The following is a 22,030-nucleotide window of genomic DNA, read 5'->3' as shown; positions in this document are numbered from 1 at the left end:
GGGATACAGATTTAAACAAGAAGAAACTTTGATGGAATCATGCCACCACTTCCCATGCCCTGAGGCAAAACAAATCAATAGCAATGAGAGCAGTCCTGGCTTTGCATTTCCTTCCATTACAGAAAAGCTTGACTCTGTCCCTGCTGGCTTGGATCAATACCTAACCCTATCTCAAGTTTGAGCTCTACAGTGAGTGACCAAAGAAATATAGATGAAGAATTTGCTTGATTTCCAGTTCTAAACTCAAGCTTATAAGGACAAAAAAAGAATTCACTTAGAGGCACAAAAATTCACCTTGTTGGTTTCCCTTTGATTTATCCCTAGATATTCTGAAATAAAGGATTTGTGTGTAGATGTTTAGGAAGCAGAAAGGGAGATTCATACCCTTCATTAAAAGTTTATTTTATAATGTTATATGTTAATGAAAAACACTTACATAAAAGACTGTGCAGAGTTAAATAGCCTTGTACTCAGAAATACCTGAACTTTTTCAAGCTCAGCCACGTACTGTATGGTTTTATCTTTTTAAATGTTACTTTTGCCACTAGTAAACTGGAAATAATACCACCCATCAGGTAGAGTTGTTATAAGAATTAGACATAAAATGATGTGTAGGAATATACATGTAAAATGGCTAACACATAATTGATACTCATTAACAAGTAGTTATTGTTGTAATGCAATATAAGTCTCATTGTGTTAGGGAAATATCTAACAAGACTTATTTTGTAAAAGTATGCATCATCTATAGGCATTTAATAGTTTTCATTTATTTGACCATTTCAAAGAAATTTAAGTCATTTAATTCAATTATTGATTTTTTAACTGGCCAATACTTCAAGCAATCAATTTAAAATATTTAATAGCAATATGATTGAATTTTCAAATATGTCCAAACTAGCAATAGTAAGCACTAATGATTATTTAATTTCCATCTAAATTCTATACATTTATAACTGCTCTTGTACCAGGAGAACTTCTTATGAGATGCTAGGGGCTGCAGAAAAGAGAAGACAAATCTATACAAGAAGTTGTTATTACAGTTAGAAATGGCAGTTCTGTTACTCAGAGAGATTAGAATCTAATTGGACTTTTATACTAAGTCTTATATATGAGTAGGTGAACATTTATTCTTTGAGGCACAAAGAAATTCAAAGATGTTTCCAACAAAGCATGGTTTGTGTATATAAATCTATGAAATTTGGGGCAGCTAGAACTGAAATATGCCATAAAAATAATTTACTGTGTAGTGATTTCCGACTTGGTGTGGTGTATATATATGTATAGTGGATGCTTGTATTAGTTTTCTATTGCTGCTGTAACAAATTAATGCAAACAGTTATTAATATATACAACTGGGCTTACAATAGCACAAATCCATTCTATTACAGTTCTGGAGGGCCAAAACAAGTTTCACTGGATCAACATCACAGTGTCGCCTGGGACGCCCCCCACCCCTTCCTCCTAGAAGTTCTATGGGGGAGCTTACCTTTTTAAGCTTTTAGAATCTACCTGCATTCCTTGACTCATGGAATCTCTCCTCTGCTTTCAAAGCCTGTAGCTTAGATTTTGTATTACATCTCTCTCTCCCCCACCCCACTCTCCTCCTTCTCCTCCTCCCCTCCCTCTCACTCCTCTTCCTCTTCTCCTTCCTCCTCCACTTCTTTCTCCTCCTTTTCTTCTCCTTCTTCACCTTCTTCCCCCTCCCTCACCTCTGTCATTACCTCTCCTTTTTGACTCTGAGTCTCCTGCCTCTCTTTCCCTCATGTGAAACCTTGTGACTACATTGAACCCACCTGGACAATCCTGGATAATCTTCCCACCTTAAAATTCTTAATCACATCTGCAAAGTCCCCTTTGTCATGTATTGGGTTGACCAGAAAGTACACTCAAGATTTTCTGAAATATCTTGCAGGAAAATCTGAATGAACTTTTGGTCAACCCAATAAAATATCATATTCATGGATTCTGGGGCTTCTCAGTGGTGCAGTGGTAAAGAACCCACTTGCCAATGAAAGAAAAGCAAAAGACACAGGTTCAAGCCCTGGATCAGGGAGATCCCCTGAAGAAGGAAATGGCAACCCACTCCAATATTCATGCCTAGAGAACCCCATGGACAGAGGAGCCTGGTGGGCTACAGTCCATGGGGTCGCAATGAGTCAGGACATAACTGAACATACACACACACACACGCACACACTCTCTCTCACAGATTTGGGGATAAGGATGTACACATCTGTTGAGAACCTATACTTTGTTTACCACATTGCTAAACCTTGTCTTTCTCCCCTATAAGGCAACTGGATGTGTAGGATCTCTTCCAATACCTGAATAAGAAGAATAGTGGTTAGGGAAGATTTACTAAGAAGGCAAGAACTAATCCTTTTTATTACCCTGAGAGATGATCTGTTCTTGTTAATGTATAAATCGTGCAAATCACATGAATGAATGGATTTTGGAGAGGTGACTAGAGTACACACGATACAATGCTTCTGGGGGGAATGGGGCCAGAGGGAGGTTGGTTTAAAAGGTGGAATCTGATTTACTGGGTGCATATGCCACAGCATGCCTTTTGTGCCGCCATGTCAAACACTTTTACTCAATTAACTCTCTGCCCTTCTTCTCCATGTTTTTTTCAAACACTGTAAATTAATGCAAGATTTGCTATACACTTGCTCTTTCATTTTATTCTCCACCTATTTCTTGGTTTTATAATATTCAAATAAGGGTAAAATATATAAAACTCAAATTGAGTACAAATTTGACTTGGCAGCAGCATTCTGAATGCTTAAAAGAGATGAATTTTATTATTAGCTGAGGGATATGCAAATGTAAAGAATTATAGAAAATTTATTCATGCTAATGGCTCTGAGTCTATGGTATGTCCATAGATTTGATCTGGTGTACACAAATTTGAGCTGGGTTATAAATCATATATTTAGATTTTATGGAATTTAGTTCATCATTCTCCCAATTTAGTTCTAAGTCAATTTTCTGAGTACTAAGAGTTGACTTCTTTAGAATGCATCCAGAATATAATAGCAAGGCTATTAATATGTCTCCAGAAGTATACTTGCCTTCTTGAAGCTGACATCTGTATTTGCATCAGTTTTGTGGACTTTTGTGACACTCCAGCTCATTCTTTGCCTGGCTTTTAGTCTGGACTAAATAAAGGCTTTTTAAATTTATTTTAGAAAATTTCTAATAAAAAAATCTTTAAATTCTTATTTTTCTGCCTGAGAGTTCAAATTACTATTAAACCTTAGAATTTCTTTTGAGTCATAATTATACATCAGATCAGTATTCTAAGTCTATTTGTTTATTTTATATGTTTTTATTGCATATGCAATGAGTCAGCAAAAAAAACAACATCATTTTGTTGTTTGAATTTTACTTCATCTCTTTCCTTGGGAAGGTAATTGTTTGGGTTTGGTTTTTGGACATTTGTACTTCTTGAGATATAGCATAGAATTGTACTTAAGTCACAGAACCCAGAGCCAGATTGTCTAGCTTCCTTTCCAGCTCTGAAGCTTACTAGCCACCTGATCTTGAGCAAGTTTGACAGTCTTTCTGTGTCTCTGTTTCCTTATCTGTAAAATGGAGATTAAAAATAAATATAGTCCCTACCTCATAAGGCAGTTGAGAGCATTAGAAAGACTAATGTCTGACATGTAGAAAGCACTTTATACATATTTTCTATTGTTTTTTTTTTGCTTGTGAATCATTCTTTTGAGTCATTTATTTATCTTTTCAATAATATTAGCTTTTTTTTTCAACCAGTGTTCTTTACAGAAAATTAGAAAATTAACACTTCAGCCTATTTATTATACTTGTCTGTCCTCCAGTTTTCTTTTGTCTCAATACATATTTTGAAAGATTTTGTCACTTTGAATTTTTATGCTGAGAAAGTCCAACTGAACTCATTTTATGAATTAGCTATATCTCTCTAAGGAATTTTCATCATTTTAAAAATCAGTTAAGTCTTGCTTTAGAAATAAGATCACGACAAAGCACTTGGTGGTGTGAATCTGGTCATATTAGGTGTTTTCTAAATATTTTCCTGACTTTGACATGTGGTGAGAAACTCTTAATGTTTTCCTCAAAAGCATGGCTAATTTTCCCAACACGATTTGTTGGTAATGCTGCTGTTTCCTTCCTTTTCTGCATCTTCTTCTCTTCCACATGGTCACATGCCAACTCTTTCTTGTTTCAGTGCAGATATTCCACTTCTCAGGATGCCTTCCTGACACCTAACGCAATGACACACCCAGGTAGATTAGGTTCTCCCCATCCCAGGGGCTCCCAACTCAACCTGAGGGAAAACCATAAACGCTCTGAACTAAAACTGCCTGTCTCTCTTACCAATTAGACTGGAGGTTCTGGAGCATAATGGATATTTATTATAATCAGCATTTGTTTAATAATAAATAATACATAAATGACATTAAAATAAACCTTATTAAAGTATAATTCAGCTAATTTATTTTTGAAATTTCGTATGGCAAAGATGGAAAAATATTAAAGTCATCCACAGCAATTATGTTCACAACAATTATATAAAATTCTCCTTTTTGTTACAGATGACCTTTATATGTTTCTGTTCTATGCTAGTCAGCATCCAGAAGCCCATTGTTGCTATGGCTTCATAGTGGGGTGGCATCTTCTATTTATAGAATAGCTCTCTATTTCATTGAACATATTTTTGTTTTTAATGCTACTGCATGAAAGGAAAATAGCCATGATAACTCCTCTTCATTTATTTTTGCCTGGCAATTTCTTGCCCAATATTTTCTTTTTAAATTTTGTCTTGCAAGTGGCGTATGATTGGACTTATTAATATTTGTTTTTGTCTTTTAGGTGAAGTTTGGCACATGTTTATTTACATTTGGTTTTATACTATTCCATTTGATTTTGTTAAGTCTCTTTGTTTTCTTTTTGGCTGACTTGTTCAAAGGATTGTGTTTTGGATTTTTATTGACTTTTCACATGGGTACCAACTTGAATTCACATAGACTCTAGTTCTCAGAGTCTTGAATTCACATAGACTCTAATTCACAGAGACTCTAGTTCTCTATGGAAACTAAAATTTCAGTAATCAGTTCTCTAACTGCTTTTAGTGTTCAGTGTTAAAAAGAAGACATCCTGAATTTTGCCTCATCATCACAGAAATCCTTCATCTATCTGGGTAATTTCTTTTCCTTGATTCTGAAATGTTTTACCAGGATTTACTATTGGTGTTTTAAAATTACTTTTTATCCTGGATTATGGTAAATACTTTAAATCTACCAATGCCCAACTTTTATTTTCAGCAAATATTTCTTCTATTTTCAGCAAAAATTCTATTTTTTATTTGTTCTGCTCATTCCTCCACCTTCCCACTGAAATGCTACTATCTTGCAGTAGCATTTTGAATGTTGCTGTCTTTTATCCATCTTTGTCATCTTCTTTCACATTGTCATTAGTATTTCACAATTGGTTTTTCTCTTCTGCAGTATATGACAAATAAAGTCGCTCAGTCATGTCCAGCTCTTTGTGACACCATGTACTGTAGTTCACTAGGGTTTTCTGTCCATGGAATTCTCCAGGCAAGAACACTGGAGTGGGAAGCCATTCCCTTCTCTAGGGGATCTTCTGGACCCAGGGATGGAACCCAGGTCTCCTGCATTGCAGGCAGATTTTTTACCATCTGAGCTACCCGGGGAGCCCTCTGCAACATATAGTAACTCTATTAACTGCCTTCAATGTGTGCTTTAATTCTTCTAAAAAACTTTTATACCTTTAGCTCTTTTCCCACCTTTGATAACTTTCCTTCTGATTTCACCACAGCTAGGAAATCAGACACACCTCTGCTTATACCTGTGCTCTAAATCAGAGAGACCAAATATCAGCTTCACAACTCAGACTCTAGCAAACAGTCTCTTAATGAAATAAAGAGGTCAAAGTATTTTTTTACTTTATTTCACATAGCTTGTATTGTGCAGGCAAAAGGGAGAAGTAAAGAGGTGACTCACGAAAATTTACACCATTCTTGTGCAGGCCAGTTTTGAAGCTCCTGGTGTTCAATATCAGTCTTTCATCCAATAACATCCATTGACATAATCGTCTTTTCCATAAAACTTTACCCACAACTACGATTTGGGAATGGGCCTCTTGTATTTTGAAAATAAGTTGAAGCAATACACTGAGCCTACCACTATGTATCTAGACATTAACCTTTATTTCCAAGTCATTACTCTAAAAAGACCCTAGAATTATATTTATAACTTGTTAATTCACTTTTTAGACATTTTTAAATGAAAAATAAGGATAGATTTGTCATTTTTTAATGCTCTAGGAACATATCATTTATAAAATAAAAACACTGAATTGCATCTTTGAAAATTCCTGAACAGCTAATTCAAAGACTAGTTCATAGCAAATGTCTCAGTGACCCCTTTGAAATGCCTCTTGATAGTAGTCTCTGCATATTTCTAAGAATTCTTTCACTGATAACAGAAATTGTGAAATTAGGAGAAAATTTCAAAGTGTATTCAAAACATTGACTATTCCTCATCATTTTGTATATCTGATATCTTAAAACTATTACCACCTCCAAGAAAACACAGAAGGCCGACTATGCAAACCCTTCTGTGACTGATTACATGCAGATGAATAATTGCTCAACAAAACCAGGGCATTCTGCCTTACCTTATACTACTTTGCTTTTTTAAAAATTCCTTAAACAAGGATTTTCCACAGGAAGTAAAATTCAAGGAAGCATAATAAATTTTGCAACCTAGGTAAATTTGCTTGATTGATCAATTGGTTTAGTCAGTTTCTTCATTTTTAAAAACTGCAGAAGAAAAGCACATGTTTGGGGCTCATGGAAAATAGAGACATGAAAAATAGTCACCAACTCTCTCATGATTTAAGAAAATAGGAAGTGGACATAAATTGGGTCTAACTGGAGTATGTAACTTCTTATATTACAAAAGGTAATAATAGAAATCTTTTCCCTAAGAATCTCAGAATTCTTTGAAAAGGCATTCTTACCCTTGGTTTCCAATAGTCTCATAATAACAGCTTAGATTTGTTAGTGGTATATATTCTTTCCAAGTGCTTCCCTATATGCTCTTTGTGCTTTACAGGATATATTCTATTACAGAAAGAATTAATTTTGGGGTGGATTAGCAATTATTTTCTTATCAGCAAATAAAACATTCTATATATAGGATTACAATAGAGTCTAGGCTGGGCTGGAGAACTCATTAACTGGAGATGTGAGAGAATTCATTGAACTTTTAAAAAAGTTTATTTACTCATCTGCACAGTGAATTACCTCTAAATCCCAGAGACAAATAACGTCTAGAACAATGGTTTTGTGATGTAAATATTTATAATGCTTTCTATCAGAAATAGTCATCTAAAATTTTATTTTCCCTTCCTCTTTTTCACAGACCACTGTAGCCTTATAACATGTTCCTCCACCCTCTGTTTTCCATTAGGACACTTACAGGTTCTATTATTCCCTATTTTCTGCAAATGTTTTATAACAATAGCATCTTTAGTTTTCAGTCAATTATTAGTAATTTTTTAAAATTATTTAATTATTAAAGGTTATCGTCCATTTACAGTTATTACAAAATGTTGGCTATATTCCCTGTGTTGTACAGGATATCTTTGAGTCTGTCTTACACCCACTTTGTTCTGTGTTGCCTTTCTGTTTAAAGTTACACTAAACTCAGTTAACACTGTTTCTAATCTCAGTCGTATTCTGAAAGAGCATATCATGAGGTCAGGCAACCAATGTTCCTATCTTCTTTGCCACACATCACTAAGAAAGGGACTGTCCTTACAGATGGCTAACAAATATACGAAAAGATGCTCAACATTGCTTATTATTAGAAAAATGCAAATCAAAACTACAATGAGATATCACCTCATACCAGTCAGAATGGCCCTCATCAAAAAGTCTACAAACACTAAATGCTGGAGAGGGTGTGGAGAAAAGGGAACGCTCTCACACTGTTGGTGGGAATGTAAATTGATACAGCCATTATAGAAGATGGTATGGAGATTCCTTAAAAAACTAGGAATAAAACCACCGTATGACCCAGAAATCCCACTCCTAGGCATTTACCCTGAGGAAACCAAAATTGAAAAGGACACATGTATCCCATTGTTCATTGCAGCACTATTTACAATAGCCAGAACATGGAAGCAACCTACATGTCCATCGACAGATGAATAGATAAAGATGTTGTGGTACATATATACAATGGAATATTACTCGGCCATAAAAAGGAACACCTTTGAGTCAGTTCTGATGTAGTGGATGAACCTAGAACCTATTATGCAGAGTGAAGTGAGTCAGAAAGAGAAAGATAATATTGTATTCTAACGCACATATACAGAATCTAGAAAAATGGTACTGAAGAATTTATTTACAGGGCAGCGATAGAGAAATAGACATCGAGAACAGACTTATGGACATGGGGAGAGGGGAGGAGAGGGTAAGATGTATGGGAAGAGTAACATGGAAACTTATATTACCATGTGTAAAATATATGCTGCTGCTGCTGCTAAGTCACTTCAGTCGTGTCCAACTCTGTGCGACCCCATAGACGGAAGCCCACCAGGCTCCTCCGTCCATGGGATTTTTCAGACAAGAGTACTAGAGTGGGGTGCATAAAATAGATAGCCAACAGGAATTTGCTGTATGGCTCAGAAAACTCAAACAGGGGCTCTGTATCAACCTAGGGGGGTGGGATGGGGAGGGAGACAGGAGGGAGGTTCAGAAGGGAGGGGATACATGTGTACCTATGGCTGATTCAGGTTGAGGTTTCACAGAAAACAATAAAATTCTGTAAAGCAATTATACCTCAATAAATAAATAAGTTAAAAATAAAAAAGAGGCTGTTTTATGAACCTTACAAATGTACATCAGGTGTCATCAACATCAGGATAGGAACAGATGGGTTGCTGCCTCACAGTACATTCAGCAGGAAGCATCACCTTGTTTTTCAGATGAGGAAATTAAAAGACATTGACTTAGGAGGTTAAAAAACATGGACACAATTTATTTGCTCCAGGGAGGTTTTCTACTCCACTACCCTGCCTGTGTAGGCAAAGTCACTGATGGGAAAAAGAGAGGGAGAGAGAGAGAGAAAAACAGAGATTAAAATGTAATGTCTTTTCTGTGATCAGAATAAAGAGCCACAAGGCAATGGAAGCCAAATCTCTTTCATACTCAGGCAACTGATTTCCTGACCATTAATAATCTTAGGCATTTCCCAGTAAGTAGGATAAAAATTGATAAAAATTGAAGTATTTAGGAAGTAAATACTCTGTACATTTTTGCAAAAATAAACTACTGACTTTCTATTAAGACTGATAAAAGAATGACATATTTTATGAATAACGTACAAAATGAAATTTATATCATAATGTGGAAAAACTTTAGTGGTTCATGTTCAATAAAATTTATATAGTGACCATTTACAACAAGAGGAGTATGGCTGAACATGATCAGAATTCATCTATACAAACAGACAACGCACAGAGAAAAATAAAGATATATTTTCTTCAGCATGTGAAAGGCTTTCAGTAGTTTGTGGGAATCTCTTTTTATCAGGATTATCTGGAGGAGTTATACTTTTGTGTGGATATATAGAGTTTTTGGAAGACAGGTACATTTTAAAAACTAATTCACATTTATTGTGAATATATCAGGTTATACAATCACAGCATGCATATGATACAATGTCTTATTCCTTTATATTTTGTTTCTTTTTGATATGAGTGAAATAAAATATAAAAAAATTAAAACCTTAAAATATATCCATAATTTAATATAATAAGAAGTCCTTAAGGAAAGCCAAATACTCACGGAGTCAAACTACAAATGATTTTTAATCTCTCCTGGGTCACACATATTATTCTCAAATTGCTGTGTGTACATAAACTTTGAAGTAGCTGATGGAAAAAACAAACAATGTAATAAGATGGTTCAGTGTGGGGACAAGGTGAGAAGATAGGGGAACAAGGCAGGGAGGAAACAGCTTGGTGGTCTGTTAATTGGGGTTTTCTGGGGCTTTGAGTCAGTGTTAGTAAACCAATTCAAATAACAAAGTACACCAAAAACCACTACCCTATGAGTCCAGAAAACAACAAGCCCTAAGGAGAAAGGGGTGTATGAATGAGTGATAGACATCAAAACACACACCATTCACTGGTTGGCCCCAGAAGGAGCCCTTGAAATGATTTTGGAATTACAATTTTTAAAGAGTGAATAGTAAACGAACAAACAGAGTGATAGCAACAAAGAACACTGAATTAAATAACAAAAACTAGTTTTGAAATCAACTCTGGCAGCAATATTTAAATAAACATGGAGAATCACACTAACCAGGGAGGATCCTTATATTCCTTCCACATCAAGAAACATTTAGATGTTTCCTTTTGCCTAAAAGGAACCGATTAGACCAAATGAGACTACAGTATCTCTAAGACATTTCTGCTTCTAACATCTGTTATCCTGTGGTCATGCAATCAGGCTTTTGCTCTGTTTGCAAATATGTAATATCTAATGCCCTATATTTTTGTCAGGTAGATGGCTTTCATGAGAAAAATATCAGGTGATCTGGAATGACTGGTAAAAGTTTTTTTTAAAGGGAACTATTAATTCTGTCTTATGTAACACATGCCTCTATGAAATAAAAGGAAAAACTCCAGTCTATAATTCTCATAGCATTCACATATTTTAGATCTATCTCAATAGATCTTTCTAGATCTATCTCCTTGAGGGTTGAAGGGTAAGGTGAGAGGCAAAGAGCAATTTTTAGGCTTGCTAAAGATTTAGTCAAACCACCAAATCTGACACTTACTAATTGCGTGATCATGGGAAAGTTTTTTAATTACTCTGATTCTCAATTTTCTTTATCTGTAAATTTTGGAAAATAATGGGACATACTTCATGAGATGGTTAGAGAAGTAAATGAGATTATGCTTTTATAGCATTTAGCGTAAACCCAACACATAGTGCTTCAGGAGTTTCATTAACATTATGTGTCTCTTAATAAATACTTACTGTTTATCTGAATGATGGCAGGAAAGAGGGGCAGTACTTTAATTTGCTGTTTGCATAAGCAGATGCTTCTCTATGGGCATTTTGTAGCTTTGCTTGAAAGTTTAAAAAAAGAAGGTGACCATGAAACATGGGCAATACTGTGGTATATTACAGTCTGCTTTCCAAAACCAGATGTTTTAAGTGCCTTCACTGTTCCTAAGATGATGTGATTTTCTTTTCAAAACCTGAATCGTATCTGAGCATGCTACGTTTGTTTTTAGTGACTACTGGCCCTAATAAGCCTGCGAGTGGATTTGCAGAAGACACTGCCACGCAGAGCAAGAGTGAGTCAGACCTCCAAGAGGTGGTGTCCTTGAAGGAACGGATGGCGAAGTACCAGGCAGCTGTTTCCAGGGGCGACTGCCGCAGCTTCTCCGCCAATGTAAGCTGCTCCTGGTGCTTCTGCATTAGGCCGGCTGATTGTCTGCCTTTCACATGCCCTCTTTACATGGCAATATAAGAATACTACTGGACAATTGGATAAAGTAGAGAAAACAGAAATACTATGTATCAAATTCAGGGTATCTGAAATTAAGCTTCAGCTCTGCCACTTGCTGGGGCTTCCTAGGTGGCACTAGTGGTAAAGAACCTGCCTGCTAATGCAGGAGACATAAGGGACTAAGGTTTAATCGCTGGGTCAGGCAGATACCCTGGAAGAGGGCATGGCAATCCACTCCAGTATTTTTGCATGAAGAATCCCATGGACAGAGGAGCCTGTCAGGCTACAGCCCCTAGGGTCACAAAAAGTTAGACATGACTAAAGCCACTTAGCATGCACGCTGCCACTTACCATTTGTATAAACTTGGGCTACTATCTTAACCCCTCTCTGAACTTCAGTTTCCTTAACTGAAAAATGGGAAAAACCACCTACTGCAGAGGGTCTCTGCAAAGAGTCAAAGAGATAATTTACATGTAAGCCGTAAGGCACTGTATAAATGTGTTATTATTGCCACAATTATCATTTAACCTATAGCTATTCTCCTCAGGAAGGTTGGGAATTAATTTCAAAATCTTAATAATGTAGGTCTGCCTCCCATCCTCCTTGGTCACATGTATAGTTAATTTAAATTCACTGGCAATATAATTTCTTTTGCTTTTTTCATTTCTCTGTATGCACTAAATCCATTACGAGTAGCTTAATCAACATAGAAATGAGGGAGATTAGCAATGTAGGCACTCTGCTAAACCAATTATGATTATAGGAAACAGCAGGATTCAGTAAGACCACCGATTTTTAGAGCCAGTGCATAATAAAGTCATTCAAAAGAGTTTGTTGGGCTCCATATTCTGTGGCCTTCGAGCCACAGGATTTAAGAAGTCATTTTATTGGTAGAAGCTTTATAGTTTAATGGAATGTAAGGATATTCTTTTATAATTATAATCTTCAAATTAGCAAAGATGCTCATTTATCCAAAAGAGAGAGAGAATAGCCAAGAAGGGTGGTATTCTAAAATAGCTACTGTGAAGTGGCGTTTTTCTTTACAAATTATTCAGAGACAAGAATGACTGTGCCAAACTCATTAACAATACTGCAATTCTAGATGACCCTTAAGATTTTGCATCGTAATTAAAATACATTTGAGACGCAGCATAGATGCTGAATGAATGTAGAGAAATAAGTATCTAAATACTTCCATAACAAATAGTATCCCTCCAGCACCTCCTGCCAGCCTTCTTACATAGCACCCCCTGCTGGATCATTAAGCAACTTCACCACAAGTTAGATAATAAATTGGAAAAATGTTTCTTGGGAAAACAAGCTGACTTTGAAAATACCTAGATAAAGACTAGCTATTTACTAAGCTATCTTTTATCTAGGAAGAACTTTATCTTTCTAGGCACGAGGATAATATACCATAAAACAAATGTGTACAAGGCATGATTTGTATTTATAGTATGTTAAAAGGAAAACATTTAAATCGGGCACATGGGAAACTAAATTTCTCACTATTTAATATAAAAAAAATTTTTTTAATTTTATTTTATTTTTAAACTTTACATAATTGTATTAGTTTTGCCAAATATCAAAATGAATCCGCCACAGGTATACATGCAGTGCTATTCTGCAGAAAGTCTATATAAAAGAAATGTAATAGTCCCTGTCTTTCCTGCCCATATACAGATAAAACAAACTGAGAGACAGCGATTTGTGGGAGGTAATATAATTAGATAGCAACAAAGCCAGACTAGATTCAAAGTCTATTGACTCTAGTACTCTTTTAACTATATTCAACTGCCTCTTCTTATACAGGAAAGCATCTTTGGCCCCAAAAAATGCCCTATTGTTTGGTTTGCCCCTAAGCTAATATTTTGAGAAAAATGAGCACATATATTATCTCAGAGAAATCCTGATAAGTATCTAAGACACAGCAAAATAACTGCCTCATTTGGTCAATTGCATCAAATGTTTGTTTAATCAAAAAAGCGTGGAAACTACTTATAACCAAGTGTTGTCTACATAAATAAACCAAATATTTTATGTGCAGAATTCAGAAGTCATTGATTTGGCCCCAAACTGAATCCATTATGTTTGAATCACACTGAGATAGTTTCTTTGTCCTAGATCAGTTTCTCTTTGTCCTAGAATCAGCCAGATGGTATTGTGTTGAACATAAAGGAAAGGCTGGGGCTTCCCTCAGAGCTCAGTTGGTAAAGGATCTGCCTGCAAAGAAGGAGACAGGGTTCAATCCCTGGGTCAGGAAGATCCCCTGGAGAAGGAAATGGCAACCCACTCCAGTATTCTTGCCTGGAGAATCCCATGGGCAGAGGAGCCTGGCGGGCTGCAGTCCATGGGGTCTCAAGAGTCCGCCACGACTTAGGGACTGCATCACCACCACCACCAAAGGAAAGGCCTGCCTGTGAAAGAGCATCAGTCCACAGAAGCCCCCTGGAGGAGAAAGGAGAAGTAACATTTATTAAGCAACAAAACAACACATTTTGTGCTGTGCAATTTTATTTCCTTTATCTTCTTTTTCAACACTTGCAAAAAATCTGTGAGAAATATGTTGCTACTCTCCCGAGTTTATAAGAAAGAAAACTGAGGTTAAGGAACTCTAGCCCAAGGTTTTAAGGCTCATACATGGGATCAAAATCACTGTTTGTCCTACTCCCCAAATTATGTTATTTCTATTTTGCTCTAGAAACCAAGAACAGTTCTTTGTAAACAAAATTGCTGATTCTCTATGTAATATACTTGCCTAGGTTTAAGTGTTATATATTTAAATTAACTTACTATTAAAATAACATTAGGTAGATTTTGTGTTAGGTATTTAAATGGACTTGTTAATAGAATAATTATTATTGGTGTACCCATTAAATTCCAAATCTTATTGCTGGGTCCAAGAATAGGAAACATAGAATAAGGATAAACATTTTTTTAAAGGTTCAACGCAAAGCAATCTAAGTTATATGGTCATTGACAAGTACATGGAGTAGTTGAGATGTCAGTACCTGGTGGTAACCAAGGCAAAATGATTTCAGTCTAAGCAAAGAAACATCACTCCAGCTCATAGTCACAGGCTGCTTCTTGAGTAAGTCCTGCCATCTCACATAGGTAAACTTGCACTTACAAGCTGAAGTAAACAAGAAAACCTTTTCACTCCTACTAACTAAACTATAGCTCAAAGGGCTTTCCCCCTTAGGCCAGCGAGTGGCATCAGGAGTACTGGGTTGTATTACTAGAAAATATTAACAAACTGTATGCATTGTTGCATGTGTAACATGGTCTAATTCCAAAGCACGATGCTAAAGGGAATGAATGGATATATTCATTTTTTTCTAATTTGTTTAGTAGACAAGAGGCAATCTATTCAGTGTAAGAACTGATATTTTTGTGCAAACATACATACTAGGAAAGTATCCATTCATTAGCACAATTAATCAGACCTACCAGATTAATTTGCACATCATTTGGACATTGTTTATAGTTGTTGGAAAAGGTAAATTTCTTCTTAACAAAATTTGGCTTGATTTCTGTAATTTGATATTTCTATATTATCTATACATGATCAATTGAAAAAGGTCATTTATGTAAATTAAATGATGGGGATAAGAGAAATACTGTAGCCTTAATTTGCCCTTCCCTTTCTTTATCTTAAATTTCAAAAGAGATGCCATAATTTCTTACCATTTTAACATGTATCAAGTGATAGTAATTGACTAGGATTTATGTGTGAAGTTTGTTACAGTTTGATAGAAAGTATCCCTTCTTTCCATTGAGCTAATGTGCTATTCTTAAATATTTGGCAGGCCCTGTAACTGGGGAAAGGTTATAAACTTGATAGAGCAACCATTTGAGTATCTGCCAGTAATTCAGACAATCCTGAATGTTAATTTCATCTCCGGTATCTTAGAGTATTGCGTGCATGTGTGCATGCATGCACAGTGAGTCCTGTCCAACTCTGTGACCCCACGGACTGCAGCCCGCCAGGCTTCTCTGTCCATGGGATATCCCAGGCAAGAATACTAGAGTGGACTGCCATTTACTCCACCAGGGGATTTTCCCTACCCAGGGATCAAACCTGCGTCTCTTGTGTCTCCTACATTGGCAGGTGGATTCTTTACCACTGTGCCACCTCTGGAAACCCACTTTAGCATATAGCAAACCTCAATATAGTGTTGTGCTTTTAGTACTTGTTTGAGAAACTATTTCAGTCAAGATTTCAGGATCCTAAGAATCCACAGTCCAGGGAAGCTCAGCTCACAAGTATCCAGTTACTCTCGGGTCTCAAGTCTTCCAGGGTTATGTCAGGACTGGGCCAGACCTCAGGAGACCTTCTATGCATGAAGTGTCACTGAATCTCCTCTCAGTCTCGTACTGGGACACATTCTAGAGGAGAGCGGGTTGGCCTGGGGCCTGTTTGCTTAACAGTTGTCGTCCCACCTGGGCTTGAGTGCCTGCTGGGCTGGGGAATATGCTGAATCGTCAAAACCAAAGCCTTCGCGTTACTACTGCTTCTTAAGGGGCAGAGTATCTGAGACAACGTCTCAAAGTTGTTCAGGTTGTTCCAAGTGACTCCTACTAGAATGAGCTTTCTCATCCGTAAACTGCCAGTCATAGACCAGGATCTTTCTAAACTTAGACCCTCCCCCCCAACCCAGAGTCTCATATACCAAGGCTAAGAGCTGAGTCCTAGGGTACATCCAGCCCGGAGTATCTGTTTTTCTGCCTAGTTTTTAAAGGCTAGTGTTAAGACAGACAGCTGTGATTAAGACAGGCAGATGTGGGTTCAAACTCCAGCTCCCACACTCACACCCTAGTTGTGAGAATTTAACAAGATGTCTTACTGCCCCAAACTTCAATTTCCTCATTTTAAAGTGAGGATGATAAATGTTCATATCTCACAGAATATGGAGAAACATCAAATGAAAAAATATATGTAAACATATAGAAGAAAATCACTCAGCACTATGTATTAAATAGTGGTTATTTTTGTTAACTTTAATATTTTTGCATATGATTAAAAATATGCTCCCCTAAAATAACTCCAAAGCTATTTTATTTATCCTTAATGATTTAAGTACATTTTGGAATAAGTCAAATGTTTTTTAATATTCTTAATAATGTGTTACCTATCTAGACATTTGGAATTTTAATGATGACTTTATTATGGATTAAAATTTAATCCATTATTCTAATATCTGGCTAGTTTGTGTAGTATGAGAGAAATACATTCTAATAGGTCTAATCTCCAGACATCAAAATCTATCTGAGATAAAGAAAATTAACTCAATACTTTGAAGATTCTTCTAACTTTATATCAGAAGACTAACACATGAAAATCCAACATGGATAGATTATTTTTATTAAGGTTTTCTGTAATAAAGCCCTTCTGAAATAATTGTTTATGTTACTGTCTTTCTATTATACCAACCATTAATAACAGTCAATGATTTTTTTTTAAACAGCTTGAGAATCCCACCCTGAGATGATGTAAAGTTGAATTTTCCTTTTTCTTAATTTGTCTTAGATGCTGGAAGAATCAGAAATGTGCACAGTACCTGGTGGTTTAGCCAGAGTGAAGAAACAATTTGAGAAGGACAAAATTGCTTCTTCCTCTAATACCTTCACTCAGTACCAACACCAGAACAGATCTAAGCAGGTAATACTACTATTAGTAAAGGATAAATCCTGTCGGGCTGAAATGCTCTTATTTCAGTGCTGATATAAAACACACATACCCGCCCTCTTTGGTGGTATATTTGTTTACATTACTCATCAAGAATGGTAATTTTGAAATGTTTTGAAAATCATCCTGAAAGCATATCAGCGTATTGACTTATTAGAGCATTTTGACATGTTTCTAGAAAATCTGGAATATTTTTTTCTCAGCTTGTATTGTCTCAAAAATGAAAATTAAATAGTCTAAGTCAACAGGTAAACAGAAATGTTGAGAACAATATTTACATTGAACCTCTGTCTTTACGTTATAACTCATGATAAACTACCTGTTCTTTGTTTGCATAGATTAAATTTGAAGCATTATTCAGCTGCTTATTCTGATGAGTTTTCTGCTTTCTTAAAATCATCAAAAATTGAGTAGTGGAACCCAGATGTTATATGAAACTTAATAATGCAACCTCTAAATGCTATCTTACATGAAAGATTTATTTTCCCATTTAATTACTCCATTGTCATATATCACCAAATATTGTCATGGGTTATAATGATTTTTGATTGTGAAAACATTAGTAATAAAACTCATTAGATTGAGCCTGGCACTGTGAAAAATAGTAATTGCACTATAAATAGCCTTTCTATGAGGAAGAAAGTAACTGGGATAGTTCTGAAATGTTGTCATAGGACATAAAAGTATTTTTTGTTTTAGTTTTTGTTTTTTCAGAAAAATCCCAAGGATATTTAGAGTTGTCTAAGTTTTGAATATTAAGGCAGTTGAGTGTGTATAGTGGTAGGGTAGCAGGGAAAGTATATCAGATAGATTAATTAAAAGTCTGATATGTGAATTAGTATTTGTTTTCTTTTTCTGGCTTTTTGAAAAAAAATTTTAAGTAGCTCAAGTTTAAGGCAAGATTTCTTTTAATTTTTCCTAAAGGAAATGTAAATAAATTAAGATTGGATATTGTTAGCCCTTTGGTCGCTAAGGCATATCCAACTCTTTTGTGATCTCAAGGACTGCCCATGGAGTTTTTCAGACAAGATTACTGGAGTGGGTTGACATTTCCTTCTCCAGGGCTATCTTCCCGACCTAGGGATCAAACTTGCAGGTGGATTCTTTACCACTGAGCCACCAAGGAAACCTGGGATTGGATACACTTGTGATCTAAAATATAGCTTTTGCAACATAGGAATCTAAGTGAATCAAGTATGTGTATTTACTTGAAATTGATCGACTACATGATATATAGTCATTATTAATAATTTAAATAAATCCTACGTAGAAGTATAGGTTTTACAGATCATTTAACTTACAGGAAAGCGGTGTGATAGAGTGTAAGAACTATGAGACTTGTAGATACGAGTTCATGCACCACCTCTGACGTTTATCAGCTGAGTCACGTAGACCCAGGGCCGCCTTCATGGGGAGCAGGTACACAGGACCCCTTGGGTGGAAGGGCCCTGCACTAGTTTCATACTCTGCTATCATCTTGAAATTCTTCATGATTTTTGAACAAGGAACATTACATTTTCATTTTACACTGAGTATCGCAAATTATGTTGCCAGTACTACATAGTCCAAATTCATAACCCCCTCAAGTCAGTTTCTGTTAAGATGGAGAAACCGATGAGTGATTTGTCTATTTCACAAGGTGATTGTGGTGGTCAAAGATAACAACAGGCATTTCCGTGAAAGCATTTCATCATCTGTAAAATTTGATATCAATTAGGACACTTTATTTTGCAAAAGACCAAAAACCCAACCACAAACGTCTTAAACTAAAAAGCATATTACAGATTCATAAAAGTGCAATCTTGTAGAAGGGAGATTTGATGTAATCTCCAGAGGTATACTAGAGCAGCTGGCTTGTGCCAACCCTTTCATTATTAAATTTTTAGGAATTTTGAAAACCAGATAATATCATGTTAATAGCTTGAAATCAGCCATATTATGAATATTAATACCAAGGGAATTGGCAACAAATCAGGAATATTTTTTCTCCCGTCCTTCCTGCTTTCCTTCCCTTCTATTCTTCCTCCCTTTCCTCTTTCTGTCTTTTCTTTGAGAACCCATTGTTAAGCATGTATTACATTACCATTGATTTAACTAAGGATTCACAGTATGTCTCGAGCACAGTAGCTAGGAGCACTTGGATGGAGCCAGATCACTTGGGTCCATATCCCTGCTCCTTAACTCATTGTTGTTGTTGTTTAGTCACTCAGTCGTGTCCGACTCTTTGGGACCCCATAGACCATAGCCTGCCAGGCTCCTCTGTCCATGGGATCTCCAGGCAAGAATACTGGAAGTAGGTTGCCATTTCCTTCTCCAGGCGATCTTCCTGACCCTGGGATCGAACCCACACGTCCTGCTTTGGCAAGCGGATTCTTTACTGCTGAGCCACCAAGGAAGCCCTTCCTAACATATTAGCTGGTGACATTCGCAAGTTTCTTAATATCTCTGTGTCTCAATTTCCTCAATTATAAAGCCAAGATTAGAATAGCACCCACCTGATAGGTTTGTTAAGAGCATTAAAAGAGCTGTTTTTGTAAAGTACTTAAGATTGTGCTTGGACCTTATAAGCATTTTCCAAGTGTTTGTTTTAAAAACTGAATATCTCCTTGATCATATTTCTTTTCTTTTTTAACCTCTCAGCCTTACTTCCTCTGAGTTGGCCCCATTTTCACTCAAATTTTCCCCAGAAAAGACTAAAAATGATGGAGGAAAAGGAGAATCCTTTTCCCAGAAGCCCCAGGAAAAAGCCTTATAACATCTAATTGGCTCTAAGTGGAATACATGTGCTTCCCCTAGGACTGAAGTACTATAGCCAGAGGATGCTGATTGGCTGAGCAGCCTCTGTGCATGTCCTCAGCATCCCCTTAGGAACAAACAATAAATGGAGGCTGGGCAAAAACCATCAAACCAAAACAATCAACCAATCAAAAACAAATCAAACCTGGGTAAAAACAATCAAATCAAAAAACAATAAAAAAAATCAAAGCAATCAAGCAATATATGTGTGTGTGTGTATTGCAGATGTATTTTTCTCCTTGCAAATATAGTGTACTATTATAGGCTGTAATCCCTGCTCTGAGAACATGAAATACTAAAGTATGTAAGAGTAAATAAAAAAATGCACTAAAAATCTGAATAGCTGCATGATTCTAAGCCTGTAATGACCTCTCTGAACTTCAGTTTCATTATCTGCCTTTAGACATACTAATAATACCCTATAATTCCATGAGGAATGCAATGCAATATAAATAAAATAGAAAGGAAACGTGGGAGAATGAACAAGTAAATACCATTTATTGACTCTTACACAGAAATCTGTAAGGAATAAAAGAAACAAGTCATCTGTCCTCAAAAATCAAATTACTGACTTATAATTCTTAATGGAAATTTGAGATATCTATCAAATTTGGTTATAGAGCAGAAAATGTAGAAAAATCATGTTTTAGATATTCACTTAAATGTTTAAAGTGTTCTGAATGCATTCTAAAAATCTCTTATCAGCAGGGATTGAGGACAAAACATTTATTGGTAGACAAACAGTTAATTCTGTTTTATCCAAATTGTTGTCATGCCTGAGAGTGTTTTTTGTCTCTTTGTTTAAAGTACTTGAGATTTATCTCTCTGCTAAGTTCTGCCCATAGCCAGAAAAATATTTAGTTTGCTAACATATATAAATTAAGTTGGAAATCAAGTTTAATTAGAGTTAAAAGAAAGAACATTTGTTTTGTATTTATGACAATATTTAACATCACAATTAGTAATAACTTCATAGTGAAGTGAAAATGTTAGTCGCTCAGTTGTGTCCAACTCTTTGCGACCCCATGGACTTGTAGCTTGCCAGGCTCCTCTGTCCATGGAATTCTCCAGGCAAGAATACTGGAGTGGGTTGCCATTTCCTCCTCCAATAATTTCATAAGGTGTAATATGAATTCCAATCTGCCTCTTTTTTTTCCTAATGTATTGAAGTGAGATGTTTCAAGGTAATTAGCTATTTGGAAGCAGTTTGTCTAGAAGACAGGCAACAGGACTAAACAGGTTTTGAAAATTAAGCTATGTCTGAGGGTAAAGTTCCCTCTTTTTTTAATTGATTATACCTATTGAAAAAGAGGTTTAAATAGTGGGGGGAAAGCAGGTACTAGATATAGGAACACTCACTATGCCAAACATTTTAAACTTGGAGTAATGTCCTATTTATGTATTCTAGACTTCGACTTCAGAGAAGGCAATGGCACCCCACTCCAGTACTCTTGCCTGGAAAATCCCATGGACAGAGGAGCCTGGTGGGCTGCAGTCCATGGGGTCGCTACAAATCAGACACGACTGAGCGACTTCACTTTCACTTTTCACTTTCATGCATTGGAGGAGGAAATGGCAACCCACTCCAGAATTCTTGCCTGGAGAATCCCAGGGACAGGGGAGCCTGGTGGGCTGCCGTCTATGGGGTTGCACAGAGTCGGACACGACTGAAGCGACTTAGCAGCAGCAGCAGCAGCAACATCACTTCTAGCTTGTGGGAGTATCCTTATGTAAATTAGAAAAAGCAGCCACTCTGGACAGTCATGGTCTCTGGGTAACAGGGGTGTGGAGTTCAGCTCATAGAGGAATGTGTTGGGGAAAACTTTATTATTATCGGTGGTTCTGGTAGTTAGTACTGTTTTTAATATCACCCATTTAGAGCCTGTTTTTCAAAGTATCCATTACTTATTCCTGTAGATAAGAATGAAATCCAACCCTCCTTAAGGGATTATGAGCCATTCAGCATGTGTCCTGTTGATATTTAGATTAGAAATACCA

The 22,030-nt window shown here is 36.3% G+C and overlaps 1 protein-coding gene across 1 annotated transcript in view; it reads left to right on the top strand.

Annotated features, from left to right (window-relative positions):
* XIRP2 (xin actin binding repeat containing 2) overlaps nucleotides 1-22,030 on the top strand; it is a 73,795-nt gene that overhangs the window by 15,521 nt on the left and 36,244 nt on the right. Inside the window, exons 2-3 of the mRNA XM_025275631.3 lie at nucleotides 11,329-11,489; nucleotides 17,078-17,209. Of these exons, the coding sequence (XP_025131416.3) occupies nucleotides 11,433-11,489; nucleotides 17,078-17,209 (189 nt within the window). The 5' untranslated portion in view covers nucleotides 11,329-11,432. The remainder of the gene's footprint in view (nucleotides 1-11,328; nucleotides 11,490-17,077; nucleotides 17,210-22,030) is intronic.

Source organism: Bubalus bubalis, chromosome 2 (genome assembly GCF_019923935.1).
Source record: "Bubalus bubalis isolate 160015118507 breed Murrah chromosome 2, NDDB_SH_1, whole genome shotgun sequence".
Lineage (NCBI taxonomy): Eukaryota > Metazoa > Chordata > Mammalia > Artiodactyla > Bovidae > Bubalus > Bubalus bubalis.
The sequence above is the reverse complement of the archived record's forward strand: the minus strand, read 5'-3'. Positions and strand labels throughout refer to the sequence as shown.